General features: G+C 40.4%; 1 protein-coding gene across 21 annotated transcripts in view; it reads left to right on the forward strand.

The window, feature by feature from the left end:
• map2k5 (mitogen-activated protein kinase kinase 5) overlaps positions 1–23141 on the forward strand; it is a 284907-nt gene that overhangs the window by 145023 nt on the left and 116743 nt on the right. For all 21 annotated transcript variants that reach the window (XR_015073772.1, XM_085968445.1, XM_085968462.1 and 18 more), the window contains 3 exons: positions 662–723; positions 16879–16927; positions 20372–20445. Coding sequence is in view for 20 of the 21 variants with exons in the window: in XM_085968445.1 (XP_085824571.1) it covers positions 662–723; positions 16879–16927; positions 20372–20445 (185 nt within the window). In the remaining variant the exon portion in view is untranslated. The remainder of the gene's footprint in view (positions 1–661; positions 724–16878; positions 16928–20371; positions 20446–23141) is intronic.

Genomic DNA, 23141 nt, shown 5'->3' on the forward strand with positions numbered 1-23141 from the left:
TTACTTTCCAACTAGGATAGTTGGTTTGATAATGCACTTTGTTGTTTGAACTTCCAGCCTTTCAGTCCCTTCATTGAGTGAATTAAGTATTTAGAGTATGAACAGAAGTATTTTCCCACCAAATATAGAGGAATTGTGTCCCTAATGGGTCACTTATCTCGTGCTTATTCCTCCATTGCTGAAAATGCCCTGCCTGGCCAAACATAATTTTAATGGTGCGATTTTTCATGTTGCCCATTACCACCAAGTTGATTGGCAGCACACCCATGATATGTTGGGTGTGCCTTTATTCAAAGCATGATGGTATAGTAATCTATTTTTTCATTGCAATTTGAAAGGATAAGTAAATAAAACAAATGTTTCATAAGCTTCTGTTCACTTTTGTGAATGTCAATTTGCTGGATGTAATTTGGAGTTTAAAACTTAATTACTATAGTCTCTTCAACGCTGCATTTGTAGTGTTCTTAAAATGACTATTATAACTGCCTTAAGTAATTGGATGTTGCGCTTGACCTTGACCCAGATCGGGTCCTCCAGTATATCATTCAGTCATAAGAGCGCAAAAGTAATTTATTTTAGAGTTTATAGTTAATGATTGTAATAATCTTCATTTAATTTAATATATATTCATGTTTTTCTCCTCTATTGTAATTTTCTTTAGGAGGCTCTTTGGATGTATATAGAAAAATCCCTGAGCACGTACTAGGGAGAATCTCTGTTGCAGTAAGTTTAAATATTTTTAAAATTTAAATCTCAACATCATATGCATTGAACACTTCAGAAAATATGCATTAATTGTATTTTGCATAGAATATATTCAGAAAAAAATCATGATACCAGAAATCATTAAGCTATTTTGTGTATGTGTATAATGCAAAATAGCTTAATCATAGATGTATATAATAATATATATACACACACACACACACACACACACACACACTGAAGAATCTTAGGTGACAGACACAAATTGCAATTTGCATATTATCACGGCCTGGGGGATGTTTGGAATTGTAGACACGGTTAGCTGGCTAAAGATTACAGGTAGGTCTTGTAAAAGTAATTAGATGTAACACTTCTATAATTTTTGGGCTGATTGGGGACATCCTAATGGAGTTTGTTTTTAAAACCTTTTATGACTACATCTGAACTCTTCGTTTGCTGAAAGAAACATAACAGCGGGTGTAAGAGCGACTGATTATCGAAGCCTAAATAGATAGTATAATCTTTCATTGGTTGGCTTTACAAGGTGAAATGCTCTCAAGGGGTTCTACATCAGAGTGTTAGGACGTACATTTGTGCTTGTGATTTACCACTCTGCAAGTTCCCAATCTCCCAACCGTGCTGCCATGGGGAAGTGCTGAGCAGGTGGAAGACACAGTCGGAGGCCCAGTCATCTTAGGTCACTCAGGCACGCTTTGTTCTGGCCAGCTGTGGAGTAGCATTCATAAAGACCTTTCCCATTAGCCAGAGAGCAGATGTGGCATGGAGGGAAAATTAAGTAAAAGCCAACCTTACCCAGTATTCTCTTTGTTTTCCTGGCCAATATTCATCCCTCAACCAACAGGGCTGAAACAGATTATCTGGTCATTATCACGTTGCTGTTTGTGGGAGCTTGCTGTGTGCAAATTGGCTGCCACGTTTCCTACATTACAACAGTGACTACACTTCAAAAGTACTTCATTGGCTGTAAAGCACTTTGGGATGCCCTTGCAAGGTGCTATATAAATGCAAGTCTTTCTTCTTTTTATCCTGCTTCTCCAAATGTGTAATACATAGCAGGCTGTGTGTTCCAGTAGTAATATGGGCATGGGTTCCAAACATCTCTCCTCGTGGGCTGGTTAAGATTTAATCCTCATACTATTTATGGCATTTAATGTATCACAAAATCAGGTGCATAAATTGCACCTTCAAGCAGGTTTTTAATAATGTCCAAAAGCTGTGCTGTAATTTGAACACTTCAGCAAACTTTATAAAAATTGCAAGATCAAGGTATGGATCGGTTCTTAGAGTCTGTTAACACTCAATCCTCAAGAAGATCGTCATGATTCGGATAGCTCTGTTTTGCATTAAAAAGTAGACTTAATCGAGGGGAAAAACTCTTGTTTGGTGCCATGTGGATAGGAAAATAAGGCCTAATTCAGCAATCTAGAGTTCCCAGTGGGAAAACACAAAAGGAACGAGTGTTGGAGATAGGGGTACAATGCTGTAACCCTGATTCTCCAACCTGTACTCCCTTCCAGCACTTCTCTCTGCTGGCAATGTGGAATTAGCTCAGTAAAGCCAGAAATGCCACTTGGCCGGTCAGGCTTGTTTCTGCAAAGTGGTGATGCTTTGCTGTATCGTGGATTCAACCTAACATTTAATTTCATGCTGGAGGTGTATAATCACAGTTCAAAGTGCCAAGAAAGGAATATTCTGTAAAATCCTTCCCTGCACTTAACTGGAGCAGGTATTGCGCAGGCAATACAGTCCAGTACAGGAAACTCTTTGGTATCCGGCACCGACGGGACCGGGATGGTGCCGGTTGATAAAAAATTCCGGATAACGGAGAGGTATATCTACCGAGGCTATTTTTAACAAACAAAAATAAAAAAATCAGGAAATGTGCAGTATAATTGGGTACTCACCTACAGAATGTTGTGTTAAATGGATGGTGGAAGATGCTTGATTAAGTGCAGTAATGCCAGTTGATGGTAATCCATAACTCTTTAATTACTTAACAGTAAAACAAAACTTATAAACGACTGTATACTGTAGTTTTCGGAGTGAGAATTGTGCCGGTTATTAGACAATTCCGGATATTTAGGTGCCGGTTAAACGAAAGTTTCCTGCATAAACATAACCTATTAACTAAGAAATATGGGGTTGAAATTGGGATGTGTGATATTGGGAGCAAACATATTATCATGAAATTTCCCTGCTTTCTATTATTAATGAAGATATTTACCCATTTCAGGTCAAAATAGTGGACAAAGGAATTACATATGAACATGTTAATGCATTCATTATCAATATTGCGAAACCTGATTTCAATCCAGCAGTATTTGAATCACTATTTCGATAAATGCAGGCAGTTTGCTAATCCATATACGGATCCTTGGCTTTATAAATGTAGGCATAGAGTACAAAAGAAAGGAAGTTATGCAAAGCCTTTATAAAACACTGGTTAGGCCCCAGCTGGAGTATTGTGGCCAATTCTGGGCACCGCACTTTAGGAATGATGTCAAGGCCTTCGAGAGGTTGCACAGGAAATTTACTAGAATGATACCAGGGATGTGGGAATTCAGTTACGTGGAGATACTAGAGAAGCTGGGATTGTTCTCCTTAGAGCAAAGAAAGTTATGGGGAGATTTGATAGTAGAGTTCAAAATCATGAAGGGTTTTGATAGAGTAAGTAAGGAGAAACTGTTTTAAGTGGTAGATGGGTCTGTAACCAGAGGACACATTTTAAGGTAGTTGGCAAAAGAACCAGAGGTGATATGAGAAAAACAAAATTACGCAATGAGTTGTTATGATCGGGACTGGACTGCCTGAAAGGGTGGTGGAAGCAGCCTCAACAATAACTTTTAAAAGGGAATTGGATAAATACTTGAAGGGGAAAAATTTGCAGAGCTATAGGGAAAGAACAGGGGAGTGGGACTAATTGGATTGATCTTTCAAAGAGCCGGCACAGGCACGATGGGCCGAATAGCCGCCTATTTTAAAAATTTGTTTATGGGATCTGGGCGTCGCTGTCGAGGCCAGCATTTATTGCCCATCCCTAATTGCCCTTGAGAAGGTGGTGGTGAGCCGCTGCCTTGAACTGCTGCAGTCCGTGAGGTGAAGGTACTCCCACAATGCTGTTAAGGAGGGAGTTCCAGGATTTTGACCCAGTGACGGTGAAGGATTGCCAATATACTTCTAAGTCAGGATGGTGTGTGACTTGGAGGGGAACTTGGAGGTGATGGTGTTCCCATACGTCTGCTGCCCTTGTCCTTCTAGGTGGAAGGGTTTGGGAGGTGCTGGTGGTGGAGGGAGTGAATGTTTAAGGTGGTGGATGGGGTGCCAATCAAGCGGGCTGCTTCGTCTTGGATGGTGTCGAGCTTCTTGAGTATTGTTGGAACTGCACTCATCCAGGCAAGTGGAGCGTATTCCATCACACTCCTTGTGCCTTGTAGATGGTAGAAAGGCTTTGGGAGTCAGGAGATGAGTCACTTGCCGCAGAATACCCAGCCTCTGACCTGCTCTTGTTGCCACAGTATTTATGTGGCTGGTCCAGTTAAGTTTCTGGTCAATGGCGACCCCCAGGATGTTGATGGTGGGGGATTCGGCGATGCTAATGCTGTTGAATGTCAAGGGGTGGTGGTTAGACTCTCGCTTGTTGGAGATAGTCATTGCCTGGCACTTGTGTGGCACAAATGTTACCTGCCACTTATCAGCCCAAGCCTGAATGTCATCCAGGTCTTGTTGCATGTGGGCATGGACTGCTTCATTATCTGAGGAGTTGTGAATGGCACTGAACACTGTGCAGTCATCGGTGAACATCCCCATTTCTGACCTTATGTTGGAGGGAAGGTCATTGATGAAGCAGCTGAAGATGGTTGGGCCTAGGACACTGCCCTGAGGAACTCCTGTAGTGATGTCCTGGGGCTGTGATGGTTGACCGTCAGCCACCACAACCATCTTTCTTTGTGCTAGGTATGACTCCAGCCAGTGGAGAGTTTCCCCCCCGATTCCCATTGACTTCAGTTTTACTAGGGCTCCTTCTGTGCTGTATCATTCCATGATTCTATGATATAAACATTCTTGAGATGTCTATTTCCTGTTGTTACGATTTACTAATTCTTTTATAACGTTGAGAAGGCCTAAAGTGTAACAGTATAGCCTGCTTCTATTATATTAACTGGGTAACACTGCCACCTGCAATTCAGTCCTCTCACATCTAACGGCATTGTGGTGCAAGTCATCCAAGTCTGCCTGCTATTTTAATCTGTTGCAACAAAAACAGCTAAAAAACATACCATTTCTTCCAATTAACTGAGCAAGACCACAGAAGATTCACTGGTGATGCATTAAGAGTCTAATGTATAGCACATGTAAATGTCATGCTTATGTCCTGTAACATTTTCTTGAACACATTTTGTTTATAACACCCCATTGCTCTTTAACAGCATATCTTCCAACTCACCATGTATATAGATCCCCACGGTATTGCCAACAATTGATCAGAATATGCTGAAGTGTGACAGCTAAAATGTAACAGGAAGTAAGTGTGACATTTACAGGAAGTATGCGCTGTACGCAAGACTTTTAATACATTATCTTCCTTCCTTGCTCTGAATCTTGGAGCTCCTCCGCTACCTCATGACTTCATATACTGCTTATGTGTGTGTGGGTGGACAGCTGTGGTAATGCTTGTTCTCCAATGCCTGAAGAAATATGAAGCATCTAGGATGTGCTGGTTGTATTACTGAGTCCTGCCAGTACTTAGCCATTGAAATGTCATGGTTCGAGGAGTCATGCCAGTATAACTATGACTTTGATGTGCATTGGAATTGAGGCACTGTGTTGATTGCAGCCAATATAAAATCTAATCCACCATCTGACCTCGGCCTTAGGGAGGTCTCGCTCCTGCTGATACAGTTGAGAATGGTAGTAGATTGGCAGAGTTACATTTGAATTTTTAGTACCGTATTCATGATCAAAGCAATAAGCAAATGCCATTAAAATCAAGAATGTTAGTGACCTAATAGCGAATAATGTCCTGATTACAGTTTCTCACAATATCTTTTGCTCTCGTCCTCGAATCTTCTTTATCTTGAAGAAATGCACTTCAAATGATTCTGAATTCAGATTCTTTTACTTTCCCTCATTATTGAAATTTTATCGCAGTATTTTCTTACTCTTCATCTTGCATCTCAGCATATTCTGATCACACCTTTGATTGCTGGATGGTTGCATTTACCATCATGAAACTGATCTAAAGCCCAGCTGGGTAGACCATTGAAAAGGGATACTACATTTGAAAACTAATATAGATGAGCGTCTCAGACTAATAGTTCTAACAATGACCTCCAGTCAAGACCACCAAAGTCTTGCTCAGGGATAAAATTCTTAAATTAGAAGGGTAATTACGTGGGTTGTGTTGTCTCCTCTAAAATCGTTAACAAAAATGTTTTAACCAAATTACTTGTGCTGCACCAGAGTATGTCTTTCATGAATGTTTTCTACGTTTAAAAAAAAAAAAAGAAAAATTGTGGTATATTTAAAAGGACAACTTTGAGACTTTTTTTCGATAGTCCAGATAGTGAAAATATTTTTTCAGAATCAATTGGTTTAAGAAAAATGAAATTTGAAAAGTTTTGGTACCCTGTTGATGACTTTTCCTTCATTTAGGAACCTTTTTTTTGTTTTATTCTTCTTTAACAAGAATAGATGTGATCATTCATAGGATGGGGAAAAACCCTGCAATTTAGAGCACTTAATTATAGGTTGTATTTTTTCCACGTTGGCGGTCTTATTCTGACATTCATTATCCCTTGTAGTGACAATTAATTTAAATCCAAGTGATCAAACATCGACAGCTATTAGTCTCAGTTCATTCTAATTCACAGACCTTCATTTTCACAAAGTCCTGTAATTATCTTTGGAAACTGCCCAGGGCGATGGAGCTTCCCTTTGAATATTGGCTTTTGTCAGTAAATTGGTCATGATTTGCTTGTTACTGCAGTAATTTAATGTATAATTTTATGAGATCTTATATTTGCACAGCCAAAATGAAAGTATTTAAATACACATATTGATTGTAGAGTGGGCAAACAAAAGTTCTAGCATCAGTGCAGCTTCGGTGTTTTTCTCTGTGTTTTTCTCTCAATGAATCCCAATTACTAACTCAGCACATACACAATTAAGTATTTTTAGGCTAACCTTTTTGTTTTTTAAGATGCTACTCTTGTTTTCATATTCTTTTTTGACAAAGCTGCAGCTTTGGACAGTTTTGCAGTGCTCACTCTGTGTTTATGCTGCAGAGCTGCGAGCCATAAAGTACCAAGGTGATTGGAAGGTTTTTGCAAAAGAGCTTTCACAGGACAAAACTGTATACTTTGTTCTATTTCATTCCATGTGCTCCCCCTCCATCCCACTGTTCATTTGTAGTAATTACAATATTGTATACCACAATTGATCTTTTAACCATCATTGACCTCTTTTGAAATAGCCAAACAAAACAAGTTTTGTGAAATATGTAAGTGGCACAGTTTTTGAATAAATTGTGCACAAACAAATTATGTGCAAACAAAATGTATGTGACTTCTGAGAGTACAAGAGAATTTCTGCTGACCATTTTTAGTTATTTGTCCTTTCAGTGCCAATTATATTAACAGGAATGTTTTACCACTATAACTTCTTTTTGAAATTGAAGAATGGGTTCTCAACTAAAAATGCTATATATGATAGTAAGTGCTGATTTTATTTTCATATATCAAACTATAAATTTTAAACTTCCATATTTAAAATAAAATCTGTCAAGTTTGGGAGCGGCATTTTCTTGCAAGCTCTGTAGACACTCCTGAAACAAATGTTGTGTTTGGTGCCGCACTGATTATTTTTTAGAGTTAATGATACAGCCCAGCATGACATCCCAAGACAAATTTTTCAAATTTCTACTCTTACCACATGTAGCATGATTTGCTGCCCAAGTACAAGAACAACAACAATAACAACTTTTATTTATAGCACCTTTAACGTAGTAAAACGTTCCAAGGCGCTTCCCAGGAGCGTTAACGAGCAAAATTTGACACCGAGCCACATAAGGAGATATTAGGGCAGATGATGGGTTTTAAAGAGCATCTGAAAGGAGGAAAGAGAGGTAAGGCGGCAAAGCGGTTTAGATGGGGAATTCCAGAGCTTAAAGCCTTGGCAGCTGAAGGTACAGCCGCCAATGGTGGAGCGATTAAAATCGGGGATGCTCAAGAGGCCAGAATTGGAGGAGCGCAGATCTCTCGGAGGGTTGTAGGGCTGGAGGAGATTACAGAGATAGGGAGGAGTGAGGCCATGGAAGGATTTGAAAACAAAGATGAGAATTTAAAAATCGAGGCGTTGCTTAACCGGGTGCAATGTAGTTCACCGAGCACAGGGATGATGGGTGAACGGGACTTGGAGTTTTGCTTGACTCCAAGTTTACGGAGGGTAGAACATGGGAGGCCAGCCAGGAGTGCGTTGGAATAGTCAAATCTAGAGGTAACAAAGGCATGGATGAGGGTTTCAGCAGCAGATGAGCTGAGGCAGGGGCGGAGTCTGGTGATGTTACGGAGGTGGAAATAGGCGGCCTTATTGATGGCGCGGATATCTGGTCGGAAGTTCATCTCTGGGTCAAGTATGACAGGAAGTTTGCGAACAGTTTGGTTCAGCCTCAGACATTTGCCAGGGAGAGGGATGGAGTTGGTGGCGGGGACTTCCCAATATTCAGTTGGAGGAAATTTCTGCTCATCCAGGGCTGGATGTCAGACAAGCAGTATGATAATTTAGAGACAGTGGAGGGGTTGAGTGAGGTGGTGGTGAGGTAGAGCTGGATGTATTCGGCGTACATGTGGAAACTGACAGTGTGTTTTCAGATGATGTCACCAAGGGGTAGCATGTAGATGAGAAATAGGAGGGGGCCAACGATAGATCCTTGGGGGATACCAGATGTAACGGTGCGGGAGCTGGAAGAGAAGCCATTGCAGGTGATTCTCTGGCTACGACTGGATAGATAAGAATGGAACCAGGTGAGTGCAGTCCCACCCAGCTGGACGAAAGTGGAGAGGTGTTGGAGGAGGATGGTGTGGTCAACCATGTCAAAGGCTGTCGACAGGACGATGAGGGATAGTTTACCTTTGTCATAGTCATATAGGATATCATTTGTGACTTTGATGAGAGCCGTTTCGGTACTGTGACGGGTGGAAATCTGATTGGAGGGGTTCAAACATGGAGCACATTCAAGGACTTTGGAGAGGATAGGGAGGTTGGAGATGAGGCGGTCGTTTGTAAGGACGGAGGGGTCAAGGCTTTTTGAGGAAGAGGTGATGACGGCAGATTTGAAGGAGAGGGAAACAGTACCTGAGGAGAGAGAACCGTTAACAATATCAGCTAACATGGGAGCCAGGAAGAGAAGTTGGGTGGTCAGCAGTTTAGTGGGAATAGGGTCGAGGGATCAGGAGGTGGGTCTCATGGACAAGATGAGCTCGGAGAGGGCATGAGAGGAGATAGGAGAGAAACTGGAGAAAGATGCAAGTTCATGGCTAGGGCAGAATGGGGGAACCTAAGAGGAAGTTTGGCCTGGTGGGCTACAAGAAGGGAGGGAAGCAACAGAGGCATCTGATCGGATGGTCTCAGTCTTAGAGACAAAGAAGTCCAGGAGCTCCTCGCACTTGTTGGAGGTGAGAGTGGAGAAGATGGGAGAGGGATTTAAGAAAACGGTTTGCAGTAGAAAAAAGAAGTCGGGGATTATCTTTGCATTCCAGGATGATCCTGAAATAGTGAGCAATTTTGGCAGACGAGAGCAGGACCCGCTAGTGCTTTATGTGGTCCAGCCAGATCTGGCGGTGAATGACTAAACCAGTTTTCCGTCATATCCATTCAAGTCTGCATCCCTTGGACTTAGGAGAGCAGAGATGAAGGCCGTAGCAGGGGAAGCTGCCAGGGTGAGAGATAGTAATGGTTTTAATGGGGACCATCAAAGGGTGTTGTTGAGCAGATCAGTAGCTGCAGAAAAGACGTGGTGAATAGAGAGCCAAAGGCTAGACAGTTGGGATTTGGAAAGTGCAGCTGTAAGTGAATTGGGCGAGAGTTTTTTCCGGGGCGGACACAGAAGGAAGTAGGGTTGGAAGAGGGAAGGGGGATGTGGATGGAGAGCAATACAAGGAAGTGATCAGTGATGGCCTTATCCGTTATTGACACGATGGCAGTAGAGAGGACACGTGAGCTGGCAAGGTCAAGAGGGTGGCCATGAATATGGGTTGGGGCATTTATATGGAAGGAGAGATTGAGGGAGGATAGGAGGGCAGTGAACTCAGGAGAGGGAGCATGATGAATTGAGGTGGAGGTTGAAATCACTGAAGATGACAAGTCTCTCGTTGCAGAGGCTGAGGGAGGAATGCAGTGAAGATATCTTGGTGCGAAAACTTTTATGGTACTTGGCTCGGCGGTAAAGAACTTGGATGGCGGCAAGAGAGTAGGAAGGTTAATAAGTTACTTTAAAACATGCAAGAAGTTCAACAAGAAAAGAATCACTGCTGGATCTTGTAATGGGTAATGAGCCAGAATAGATAGGAGAAGTAAGAGTAGGAGAGCATCTTAGTCGTAGTGATCACAACATGGTAAGGTTCGAGATTAATTTGCAGAGTGACATAAGTAGGACAAAGACTATGGTCGTAGATTGGAAAAGAGCAAATTATGAGGAAATGAGGGTGGAATGAAAGAAGGTAAACTGGGATAAAATCTTGAAAAACAAAGAGACAGAAAAACAGTGGGAAATCTTTAACCGGTTAATCAATAGAGTTCAAGCTGAATGTATTCCATTAAAAGCCAAAAACAAGCAAGCTAATTATGGTGCACCGTGGATGAATAAAAAACTAAAGGGAAATTTGAATCTAAAGAAAAAGACATTTAGATATATAGAAGTACTTTGATACTAAAGGAGAGGAGGACAAAAGGGGATACAAGGAACTTAGGGGAGAAGTTTAAAAAAAAAATCAGGACGGGAAAGAGAAATTACAAAATTGAATTATCAAGGAATATAAAATAAATAATAAAGTGTTCTATGGACACATAAATAACAAAAGTAGGGATATGGCCACTAAAGGATGAACAAGATAAACTCACAGGTAACGGCAGAAGTATTGAATAACTACTTCGCCTCAGTTTTTATGAAAGAAGATAACAAAATAGACACTTCGCTAGAGGATTAGCTTAAAAAGAATATTCATACAGTTGGGATAGAAAGGGAGAAAAGAATTGGCATACTAGCAAAACTAAAAGAAGATAAAACCCCAGGCCCGGATGGTATGCACCTACGCATATGCAGGGAAACTAAGGAGGAGCTAGCAGAGGCGCTAGTTTTTATATATAAAAGTTCTATAGGAGAGGGGATAGTGCCCGAGGACTGGCCGACAGCTAATGTTGTTCCTATATACAAAAAGGGTGCTGGAACAAAAACCTGGGGCTTTTTTCTTTAGAAAAGAGAAGACCTGATAGAGGTCTTCAAAATTATGAATGGCTTGGACAGGGTAGATGTGGAGCGAATGATTTCGCTTCTGGGCGAATCCAAAACTAGGTGTAACAAATAAAATGTAGTTACTAATAAATCCAGTAGGAAAATAAGGAGAAATTTCTTTACTCCGAGTTGTTAGAATGTGGAACTCACTACCACAGGAAGTGATTGAGGCAAATAACATAGATGCTTTCAAAAGGAAACTAGACGAGTACATGAGAGAAAAAGGAATAGAAAGATACGCTGAAAGGCTGAGATGAGGCAGGTGGAATGGGAGGAGATTCATGTGGAGTATAAACACCAATACAGACGAGTTGGCCCAAGTGGCCTGTTTCTTGCTGTATAGTCTATAGAATCCTATGTATGACAACGTCTTGGAGATGGTGGAAATACTAGTTTCTGAGCACATTTGAACAATAAATCACCTGTCGCAACAAATGACTTGATTCAAGCATTGCAGGTATTTGATTCTGAAAGGAGGAGGAGGAGGTTGGAAATGAAAGTGACTAGAATTTAGCTATAGCAACTGGGGAACTAAAAGGAAGGGAGGGAGTCTTGGTCCTTGTCACCGAGATTTTACGAACTCCTCCATGATGAAATATTAAAAATGTTTCCATTGTTCCCAGGCTCACAGGTTCAGTATATGTTAATCCAGAGAGAACTTTAGTTTTAGACCGTAGGAGGTTTTGGCAAGGTTTAATACGTGTGTACCTTTGATCTTAATTTCACAATTTCCATTTACTTGCTCTCTCTCTGTTTATTTTACACAGCCTGGAGCACCAGAAAATAGTACAAATTGTTTCTTAAAAATGTACTTCCATCACTGTACTGAGCACTGTGTTGTGCTTCAGGAACTCATTAATAAATGTCAATACAACATTGGGCAAATTTCTGTTAGATTTACATTGCAGCAAAAAATGTTTTTTGCTGCATTTTACCACAGTACTCTCAATCTTCCCCGTTTGCCACAATGCATCACATAGGAACGCAGAAATTGACTTCATACAAACACAAAGTTATTTAATATCAAGGTGATGTTAGGTTGATTGGCTATGATAAATTGACCTAGTGTTAGGGGGATTAAATACGTGGGGTTACGGGGATAGAGTGGGATATGTGTTGGTGTCGGGGTTATGGGGATCGGGTGGGATATGTGTCGGTGCAGGCTCGATGGGCCGAAATGGCCTCTATCTGCACTGTGGGGTTTCTGTGATATGAACACACAAAAGCAACAGACAGGAACAGACCAGCTGGTCCATCAGGCCTGTCCCGTACAGCCATGTTGCAATTAGACATCATTAGCCCTAATACTCCCACCACCAGTAGCCATGTCATAAGAACATAAGAATTAGGAGCAGGAGTAGGCCGTACGGCCCTTCGAGCCTGCTGCGCCACACGGTCCCTCGAGCCTGCTCCGCCATTCAATAAGATCATGGCTGATCTTCCACCTCAACTCCACTTTCCCGCCCGATCCCCATATCTCTTGATTCCCCTAGAGTCCAAAAAGCTATCTATACTCAACGACTCAGCATCCACAGCCCTTTGAATTCCAAAGATTCACAACCCTCTGAGTGAAGAAATTCCTCCTCATCTCAGTCTTAAATGGCCGACTCCTTATCCTGAAACTATGCCCCCTAGTTCTAGACACGCCAGCTGGGGAAACAACCTCTTAGCATCTACCCTGTCATTCCCCCATAAGATCACCTCTCATTCTTCTAATCTCCTGAGAGAGGCAAAAAAAAACAGATTAAAAAAAAAACAATTCAGGGGGAAAAAAGAATTTGGGGAAATTCTTCTCCGACCCCCAAGGCAATCAAAAGGAGTTCCAGGAGACCACAATAACCATGAGGCATATCACCCAAAATGGCACCTACCTTTTGAATGCCATGGCAGCCTCAGCCATGTGCACATCTTTTTTCAGGAACTAAGATGAATGCCTTTAAAAGTTTTTATTTTTATTAATTGGAAAAATGGGTGTAATATTAGAGTTGCAGTAGACCTTTTCTACTCTGATACCTATGTGGAATTTCAGTGTACGGAATTCTATTTAATTGGGTTTTTAAATATTTGCTTGCTTCACATAGTTCAATAGAATACTAAAATGTTGCTCCAAGGCATGCTGGTTCGGCATCCATGTCAATGCACTCTTCCTAATTAGTATGTGGCCGTTATAGTAACATGGAATAGTTGTGGACATCTGACAGATTCTATTGCACCCTCTTCGCCAAGTGGATCCAAACAAAATTATAATTGTGTATCCTGTTTTATTCCGTTAAATTGTCCTGGGATTGTGTCTTTGAATTGTGGGGTTTAAAAAGAACAAAAGAATTTTTAAGAACAAGAAAAGGCCATTAGTCCCAACAAGCCTTTCCCCTTAGACCAAACTAATTTACCCATCTTTGTACTATATCCTTCAATCACCTCTCTCTCCAAAATACAATTCTTTCTCTCTTGAACCAGTTCACACTGTCTGCTTCAATGGACTTCCTTGGTAATATCCTACAACTCTTATTACCCTTTAGTTGAGAAAGTTCCACATAGCTATTTTTGTAATAAATAGCCAAAGATAACCATTTCAATTCAATACAACTCAAAAAGCCCAAACATCAATACTAGATTATTGCTATTTAAAAAAAATTATTTTGCAGCCAGTATTTTGAATAATCTACCAAATATAGTAGGCCTCCTTTTACATATAATTTCTTAATCATTCTACATTTATGGAGTAGTCATGAATTGTGCCATTGTGGAAATGCTATACAGCTTCTGAGAAATTGAAAATCTTGTGCACTTCCTGCCAATAAACCTTTTTGTCACACTTCTATGTTAACATTTTCTCCACTATAAATCATATGTTCACATTTATAATGGAAACTGTCTATGCAATTGCACCCTCCTCCAGTGGTGGCACTGTAGCACTTCAGTTTTGCACCTTCTGGTTCACTCATCTTCTGACTCCCAAATTGCCATAGGTTTTGCTAGTCAATTATAAATAATATAAAATCGAAGTATTATATAAAATTAAGGATATAATGTGTGACTTTAAAATAGAAACTGAATTATGCGTGCACACCCTTGCCCTCTAACCCCACTGACATAGGAACAGGAGTAGACCATTCAGCCCCTCGAGTCTGTTTCACTTCAGTTAGATCATGGCTGATCTCTATACTACACTTGGTTTTGATTCCCTGTGTACAATGTCACAGGAGATTGACTAGTAATCTTTTAGAATCTTGCATCTGGTGTGAACTTCCTGTTTTTTCGCACTTATTTCCTGTGTCCTGGTTTTATCACTCGTGTATTACTTTTAATAATGGTAAGGAATGTATTATACTTATCCTTTCAGTCCTCCCAGCACTAGGTGGTGCTGCTGCTCCTTCAAGCTCACCTCCTCCAAACCCTATATTCAAAATCAATTCCACTAATTGATGCTGTAGGTAAATTTTATTTTTAACTTCTGTGAGCCCCTGATCCCTTTAGATAAACTTTTAATGTATGGAACTTTTATTTTCTGCTCCAGGTAAGTTTTATTTTAATCCAACATAAAATGTACTTAGCTGCTGCCGTCTTCACAAGCCTCGGGCCTCTGCCCTTCCCACCTGCTTCCTTGTCTGAGCTTGCCCATTCTCCAAGGCTCTCCAGTGTGATGAAATATGTCATTCATCAGACTCTGTAGTTAACTGTATATATTGTATTGCCTGCTCCGGTGTTTGTACCTTGTATTGTGTATAGGGCACCGCCCCCTTTGTGTGTCGGCTCCGCCCATACCTGGCCCTACTTAAGACAAGTCCAGGCTTGTCCTGCAGTAGAACAGCAGCACGCCAGGTGAAGCTAGGTGCAGCCACCGGCATCCTTTCTTTGCTAATAAAAGCCTTTGTTTTATTCTGCTAACTTCGAGTCTTGAAGTTATTGAGGCACGTCATCCAGCCTTCCATCCATTGGAAAGAAAAACACCCAGAGACAGTTTTTTTTCTGAGCAACAGCAATCAGCCTCTAATTGTCCTCGGCGTGTGCCTATTTGGAGCACCTCCACACAGGTTTATTCAAGAAATAATCTTGATGGCCATTTGAAAAGGGCTATCAAGTTGTAAATGTTTCTCATAATATAACACATTGTGTGCAACGTGGTACTGTATAGTGTATCTTATTATAAAACAGTGTATTGTACAATTTACCTTGATTTGCCATCAGTGAAAGAATTGCAAAGAGTTAAATTACTTCAAGAATTTAGTTATTGGTTTAAGCTGACTGCACAAATTTTTGTCAGCTTTTCCTGGAATGTTCCTTTAAATGCAAGATGGCTAAGAGATGGTTGTTACTTTTTGTAATTTATATTTAAAATTCAATTTAGGAGGAATTGCTGTTTCTGAAACATCAGAGACTAGATGTGTAAAACGCAAGCGCAATCTGCATGCTTCAGCTCTACCTATAGCACAAAAGGCCAAGCAGTGTCGTGCACTACCTCACTAGAGTCTGGTGCTAGGTCAAGCTTGTTTTAACCTACATGAATTGGACGTTGGTTAACCCTCAAAGAATGTGTCACAACATTTGCTGTGCTGGCTGTATACAGTTCCTGTTTATTCAGCAAGGTCTGGATTAATCAAAATACAACCAGCCATTTAGACCATTCCAGAGAATAAGTCTCTTGAGTTTTGGCGCACAAACCCAGGGTTGGTATTTTTATCTTGAATGGCATTACAGTATTAATACAGTGACACAGCAATGGACCTCATCAGCTGTGAGTGAGCATCAGCTTTTCTGGAAACCCTTTTCTTCAACCTTCTGTGTCTAGAAAAGCAACTTATAACAGCCTTTTTGCAAATTATATTTAACAATTTTTTGAGAAAACTAAATGGCATTATGCCTTCATATCTGCTTTTTTTTCATATATACTCCCCAAATGGAAAAAGATACTAGGGCTACAGAGGTAACTAATTGTAGGCTACATGAATAAGTTGGAGGTTCAGCATGAACTGTTGGCACATCAAGAGATGATACATTATTTTATAGTTGGAAGTACAGACTAAGATTTTATTTTTGGGCATAGAGCATCAAAGACTGAAGAAGGGCCCTCCTTGCAGTGGTAACTAGCTAGGTTTTGTAGAGTCTTTACAATCTTTTCAGCTCCTAATTCTCTTGCTCTAGATTTAGGGAAGGGATTCAACAGGCTTGGACTTCGAATTCTGGAAGGTACTAGAAAATGTTCAGCTTCAGCAATCTAGGTCTTACTACAAGACATAGAAAGCATAAACCCTACATAAACAGGATGTATGTACTCTATTTTGAGAAGGATTCTAGTCAATGGTACTACTCACTCCCTGTAGCTATTTGGGCTTTTCAGTCATTTGTAGTTTCATTGGGTTCAGACCATGACTGTTGGAGAAAAGCTATACAGAATATCAGTTTCTGGGTGATGACCTGAGGGATATCAGGTGGTACGAAGTCTATCATTAAAAAAAAGTTTTCTCAAATTTTTGTTTCAAATACTGAGACTTTATTGTATAAAATACTGCTTTTTTGTATCATCATCTGATTGAGAGACTCCAATATTTCCTGCCAGTGATCTACAATTTTGGATCATTAACATTCCAGATTCTAAGGAATAGTTGGATAATTTTGTAATTTTTTTTTCTTTTTTAACCTTGCAGGTTGTGAAAGGCCTTACCTACCTGTGGAGCCTAAAGATTTTGCACCGAGGTCTGTAATACTCTTTGTTGAGCCTTTTTAGAAAATAGTGATGATTTTATCTCTGAATCTCAAATATTTAGGACAGCCAAAATAATTTATTTGGTGGACGGACGAGTACAAAATTGGGTTTTCAACTCACCATCAGAGTGACAAAAGAAGCTGATGTCAGCAACATATAAAATAGAGCTGCACTGGATATATTGTAGAGAACTATACGTAAGGTTAGATCATAGATTTTGCCACAGTTGCTCAAGTTTCTGTTCCAGATTTCTTCCCTTCCCTCCAGTGCCATCCTCTCTTGACTCACTCACTCCAGTAGGCAGTGAATGCCAACAGGATATCTAACTATGAAGGACATCACCGATGACCTTGATCCTGTCATTACCTGGTACATGTCCAGTAGGGTGTAGCAATCAGGAGTGTGTACCCTACCCAAACCCCTTTGTGTTGTCCAGGGAGATGTAGTCACTCTACCACTGCCCTGGCTGAGATCAACTAAGTGCAGGCTTTATTTCAAACCATCGTTTTATAGTTGAAGCCTATTAATTGGGACACTTTGGTGGAAATGAACTTGCCTCATTTATCAGATCATCTCCATTAATCCAAGCCCATCAGTATTGATCTAACTCTCCGCATTAGCCACATTTCCATCAACTGGCGCCAGCTATATTTACAAGTTTTCAAAACCACAGTGGTGTCATCTTTGGGTGATGAAATCAGTAAAAGCTTATGCATTAGATTCTCATTTTTTCTGTTTATACATACTTGTTGATATTTGTGTTGTATGTTATTGTGCTTGTTTCATTTCCACTCATTTAACTTAACGCTGAACATTGTTAGCATCAAATGATGATTGAATTCCTACTGAAATATGAGGTTATGTAATCCTAGGAATGGTTTAGTCAAACATGGTTACACAGGGCACCTCAACAGTGACGGTGAATTACTGTCATTGTTTCATGAGTTTCAAAGACATGTATCAAATGGTTTCAAAGGCACCATTAACTTTTGGTTTCAAAAGCTTACTTACTGTGATTCTGTTCTACGTGAAGTTTTGTTGTCCTTTATTTAGTCATTAAAATTTAAGTGCCTGGGTTTCAGAATTTGTTGACAAATTCCCAAATTTTGCTGAGTAAACCTTAGTTTTCATATCATGTAACCCAGTGAAGTAGTAGTTAAAGCACCAAACCAATCACCAAACTAGTTGGCACCGACTAGATTACTACTACCCAATGAAATCACCTTAATAGGATCACTTTTTTAAAATTAGAATCTACACAAAGGCAGAGATAAACAAAATTATTAGAATCGATTATTTATAACTTGGGCACTTGTTCCTAAGATACCTAGTTAAATCTGGTGGCATATTGGAGCACCACACAACGTACCTCAGCAGTGGGATACACAGGTTTCATATCCATGCTAAGTCTCCCATTTCAACTGCACTAGTGTAGAGAGGTAACTGAGCAAAGGTGGAGAATTGGAGGGAAAACTCATCCCTTGGCTGCTGTTGCATGCCGCCAGATGATTGTATGATTTTGACGGAGGTCTGAGAAAATCACCGAATGCCCCCTCAGCTCTTCGAGATTCATGGCTTTATATCCCATGCCCTCAAAGAGAGAAAATTAGTAAAGTTTTGTTTTATATGGTGAGTCCACATCTACTTTTTTTAAATCCATGTCATTTTCCATAATGTTAAATCTCTGTGCCATAATGATGGTAGTCACAGAGAAACTTTCTGCAATAAGGCAAGATGGAAGCAAAACCACTGGCGAATAAAATTGAAACTTATAAAATTCTGACAGGACTGGACAGACTAGATGCAGGAAGGATGTTCCCGATGGTCGGGGAGTCCAGAACCAGGGGTCACAGTCTAAGGATAAGGGGTAAGCCATTTGGGACAGAGATGAGGAGGAATTTCTTCACCCAGAGAGTGGTGAACCTGTGGAATTCTGTACTACAGAAGGAAGTAGAGGCCAATTCTTTAAATATACTCAAGAAGGAGTTGGATATATTTCTTAAGGCTAAAGGGATCAAGGGGTATGGGGAGAAAGCAGGGACAGGGTACTGAATTTGGATGATCAGCCATGATCGAATTGAATGGCGGAGCAGACTCGAGGGGCCGAATGGCCTACTCCTGCTCCTATCTTCTATGTTTCTATGTAAAATCAAGTCCTGCATATTGCTCGGTGTGCATCATCTAACAATTTCAGGATTCTGAGGACTGCTCTCGTAGGTTATGAAGTTATCAGAATCCCATCCCTCTCCCTTGACTTGAAGGTTTGTTGCACACTCCCACTCGTGTGTTGTTCTTTATTCTGTCAGTCCCAGCCAGAGGTATGCACAGACACAATTGACACACACAGCCTCAATGTAAGATGCAGTTGCACTTCGGGAGCACTCTATGCTGCATTGCCTCGAACAATTTACTTACTGGGATGTTGGGGGGAAAGAAATGGTAATTTAAAATTAATTCTCAGTAAACCACTGGGTAGTGAAACTGACCTTGTTTGCATTTTATTATAAGCAGAAACAATGCTAAAGAATGAGTTTCCCCTCAACAGTATCCTTTAGAAAAATAATCAGTTACAAAGAGTTACCATTAACTTGAACATCCTTTTGTTTGTTTCTGTTGTTGGATATTTTTGTTGAAATGCTGAGTGATGGTTACATCATCAGGGGAATCGGCTTAAAGAAGTCCCTCAGCCCCACCATGTGAAAGAGATAAATTAACATGCACAGTTGAAATTGAAGCACCCGGGGTTAATGACTGTGTCTCTGCTGATGTCAGTTGCCTCACACTGTTGAGCTTAGTAACTCTCTCCCAGCCAGTTCCTGATGACGATATTGGCAGCATTGTTCAAACAACAGCTTCAAAACAATCAACAGAAAAATAAAAACTCTGCTTAAAGTTGATTATTTATAAAACTGATTTTTATAAAGGGTCATTGGTTACACTTACTTCTTGAGCTCTGTTTTAAGTTCTTAACCCAGAATTGACAGCTCTCTCCTGCATTATACAATAGCTGAGCTGATGCCTTGCAGGAGAGAGATGCTGCCAAAACAGAGGTAAGAGCCTTCAGCAGAGCTTGTTAAGATTTCGTTAATAAATTGTACATTTTTTAAATGGCACAGGATAGATCCATCCCTGTTGTATCAACTATCTTGCAATACTGATTAAATGGTATTTTTTTTTACTTTGCACAAAAAACATTGAGTGGTTGTGTTGTAATGAGAATACTTATTTGTTTGAAAAGCCTTTTCTCATACATGTTATTCAGGAGCATTGTAAATGTGTGCAGCAGGTGCAAAGCTTGTCGTTCTAATCTATATAGCCTTTGTGTTGCTTTCATCCTCTGCATTACTGAGTCATAGCTGTAATTACAGAATCATTAAATTCTGAGGTGCTTTTAAAAGGGATTGTTTCTGTCTCCTATTTTTGTCCCTTTGCAGATGTCAAACCCTCTAATATGCTGGTGAACACGCGAGGACAGGTCAAGCTGTGCGATTTTGGAGTGAGCACCCAGGTATGCTCATGGGGGCATCTTTATTCAAATCACCTGGCCACAAGTCAAATGGATCCACAACAGGGGCCCCCTGTTCAGGGAGAGACTTATTCACATTTAATCTCTGAGTGACTTTCCTTCATCAGAGTGTGATTGTTCATTGTTTAATGACAGAAAAAATTGCTGATATTGTAATTACTATTTAAAAATAGAACAGTTCATTGATATGCGTATTTGATATGAAATGTTTGGCCAGACAATAGGGAGGGCAGAGCACATGCCGTGTCTGGGGAACTGTGGAGGCCTGCAATAAAAATTAATGTGGAGATCAACAATAGTGGCGGGCATTTACAAGGCGATGCACAAAATTTAATTAATTTCCATTTTTGGCCCTTGAGACACTTGTGGTGGTGACCTGTGAGCTTGCTTTGGTGTTGATTTGAATTGCAGTCGCCCTTTTTTCTCAGTCAAAGATTTTGAAGAAATAGAAGGTCAGTGGTATATTAAAAGTTGTCAAAGTCTATTCTCCCCAGTGCATTTTATGTTCTCCATTTTGTCAATGTATAAGCAGACAGCTCATGTCATGATAGTGTGCTGGTCCCCTGTGACTGAAAATTTTGTTCAGACTGTTGGATGTTCAGAAAACTGACTTTGTTATAAGCGATTCTAGCTTTTGTAATGGAGTGATATAAGTTTATTTTATAGCCGTACTGAATTGAAGGTCAAGGAACTAGTTTCTGTTTTCCTGGTGAAATAAATTCTACTATTGCTTTCAAATATTTAGAAAAATTGTAAATCTAAGATTTTTGTGCATGAAGTATTGAAAGATTGTGCTGTTTTCCTACAGTATATAGAGTCTTAACTTATTAGCAAATTTTCACCGCACTGGGTACAGGTTCATGCCTTTCACTTGTGAAAGGCTACTGGCCAAATGCTGATGGTTGCCAAACCATTTTGAAATACGTAACTTCTAAGCACTAGCTGCTGTTAACCCATCTTTTCTACTTATTGACTGTTATCCGATTCATTAGGTCTTGATGTTGAAGGTGGATGTAAAGGAAGTGTGTTAACAGTTCCCATTAGATACAATATTTATCCAATGAAAAGACCCAGCTGAAAGTCAGAAATGTGTTACCATGTTGGGTTTACTCGCTGGATAAATATCTCTCAGGTTTAAGTGCAATGGATTTTTAAAAATATTTATATTATGATATGACCTCTCATTGACTGAGTGCGGAAATGCTATTGCAGAGAGGAAGTACCTTGTGCAAGGTGCTAGACTGGAGGGGACTTGTGTTTGTCATATTTTTGAACTGGTCTCCTGGAAAGATGATGATACACACGACTGCCAACCAAATTCATATCTAAAACATGGTGTTAGCCATTGTGTTCGAATAAACCATGATGTAAAAGAAATTAACTGTTTACTTGAACTTTTGGAACTTAGTAAGAACAGTAAGATGAACCAGGCGGTTGTCAATGAGATGTTACAGACAATACCTACTAAATCAGCATCTGCAGTTGCAGCCTTTGGGGTAGGAAGACTTTGTAAAAACCAACAATTTTAAGATGAATGGTTCTAAAAAGGAAATGCCTGCTGCACTATAATTCTTATGCAGCCCAGTATATCAAATCATAGGATTCAATGGCTCCCATTCATTTGGTCCGGGTTAAAATTACTGACTCCACTAAGTTTGACCGTGGCAGTTTCCTTAAGTAAATTAATTTTCTCATTTCTCAGCTATGCTGCAAGGCTGAGTACCTTGGTCATACTGGGGTACTTCATCTTGGATGAGGGCTCCATGGCGAAAGGTCAGAGAGGACAAACACCATTGCATTGAGTACATCTAAAACCATCTTCTCCAGCTCCTTACAAAAACTCTGCACCCTTGCCCCCGACTCCTTCCATCGCCTCTGCTGCTTGTCACGTGAACCAAACATTGCACAACTTTAAAAGAAAAAAAGACTTGCATTTATATAGCGCCTTTCATGACCACTGGATGCCCCAAAGCGCTTTACAGCCAATGAAGTACTTTTTGAAGTGTAGCCACTAGGAATGTAGGAAATGTGGCAGCCAATTTGCGCACAGCAAGCTCCCACAAACAGCATATGTTGATAAAGGGATAAATACAGGAAACTTTGTGATATCCAGCACTGATGGGACCGGCGTGTTGCCGATCTATCAAAACTGCCGGACATACAAAGTTAATGTTGAAGCATACGGAGGTTTTCATCTCCGTATCTGACAACAGACACTGTTGCTTAGCAACAGCTTCTAAAGAGTCGGCTGCAGCTGCAAGCGTCTCTAGCTGAAGCTGCTGCTATAGCTACTGACCTTGCAGTGCCTGACTGGGAAAAAAAAAAAGAACGAGAACTAAAAAAATTATAGAAAACGGCTCCTGATTTTTGCCGTTCGATCGAGTATTCCGGACATACAACCTCCGGATAAACCAAAGTTTCCTGTATTGGCCAGGATACCGGGGATAACTCCCCTGCTCTTCTTCGAAATAGTGTCATAGGATCTTTTAGGTCTACCTGAGAAAGCAGACGTCTCGGCTTAACATCTCATCTGAAAGACAGCACCTCCGACAATGCAGCATTCCCTCAGTACTGTGCTAGATTGTCGGCCTAGATTTTTGTGCTCAAGTCCCTGGAGTGGGACTTGAACCCACAACCTTCTGACTTAGAGGCGAGTGTGCTACCAACTGAGCCATGGC

The sequence above is a fragment of the Somniosus microcephalus genome, chromosome 27 (assembly GCF_052327205.1).
Source record: "Somniosus microcephalus isolate GS21.2 chromosome 27, FLI_Smic_1.0, whole genome shotgun sequence".
Lineage (NCBI taxonomy): Eukaryota > Metazoa > Chordata > Chondrichthyes > Squaliformes > Somniosidae > Somniosus > Somniosus microcephalus.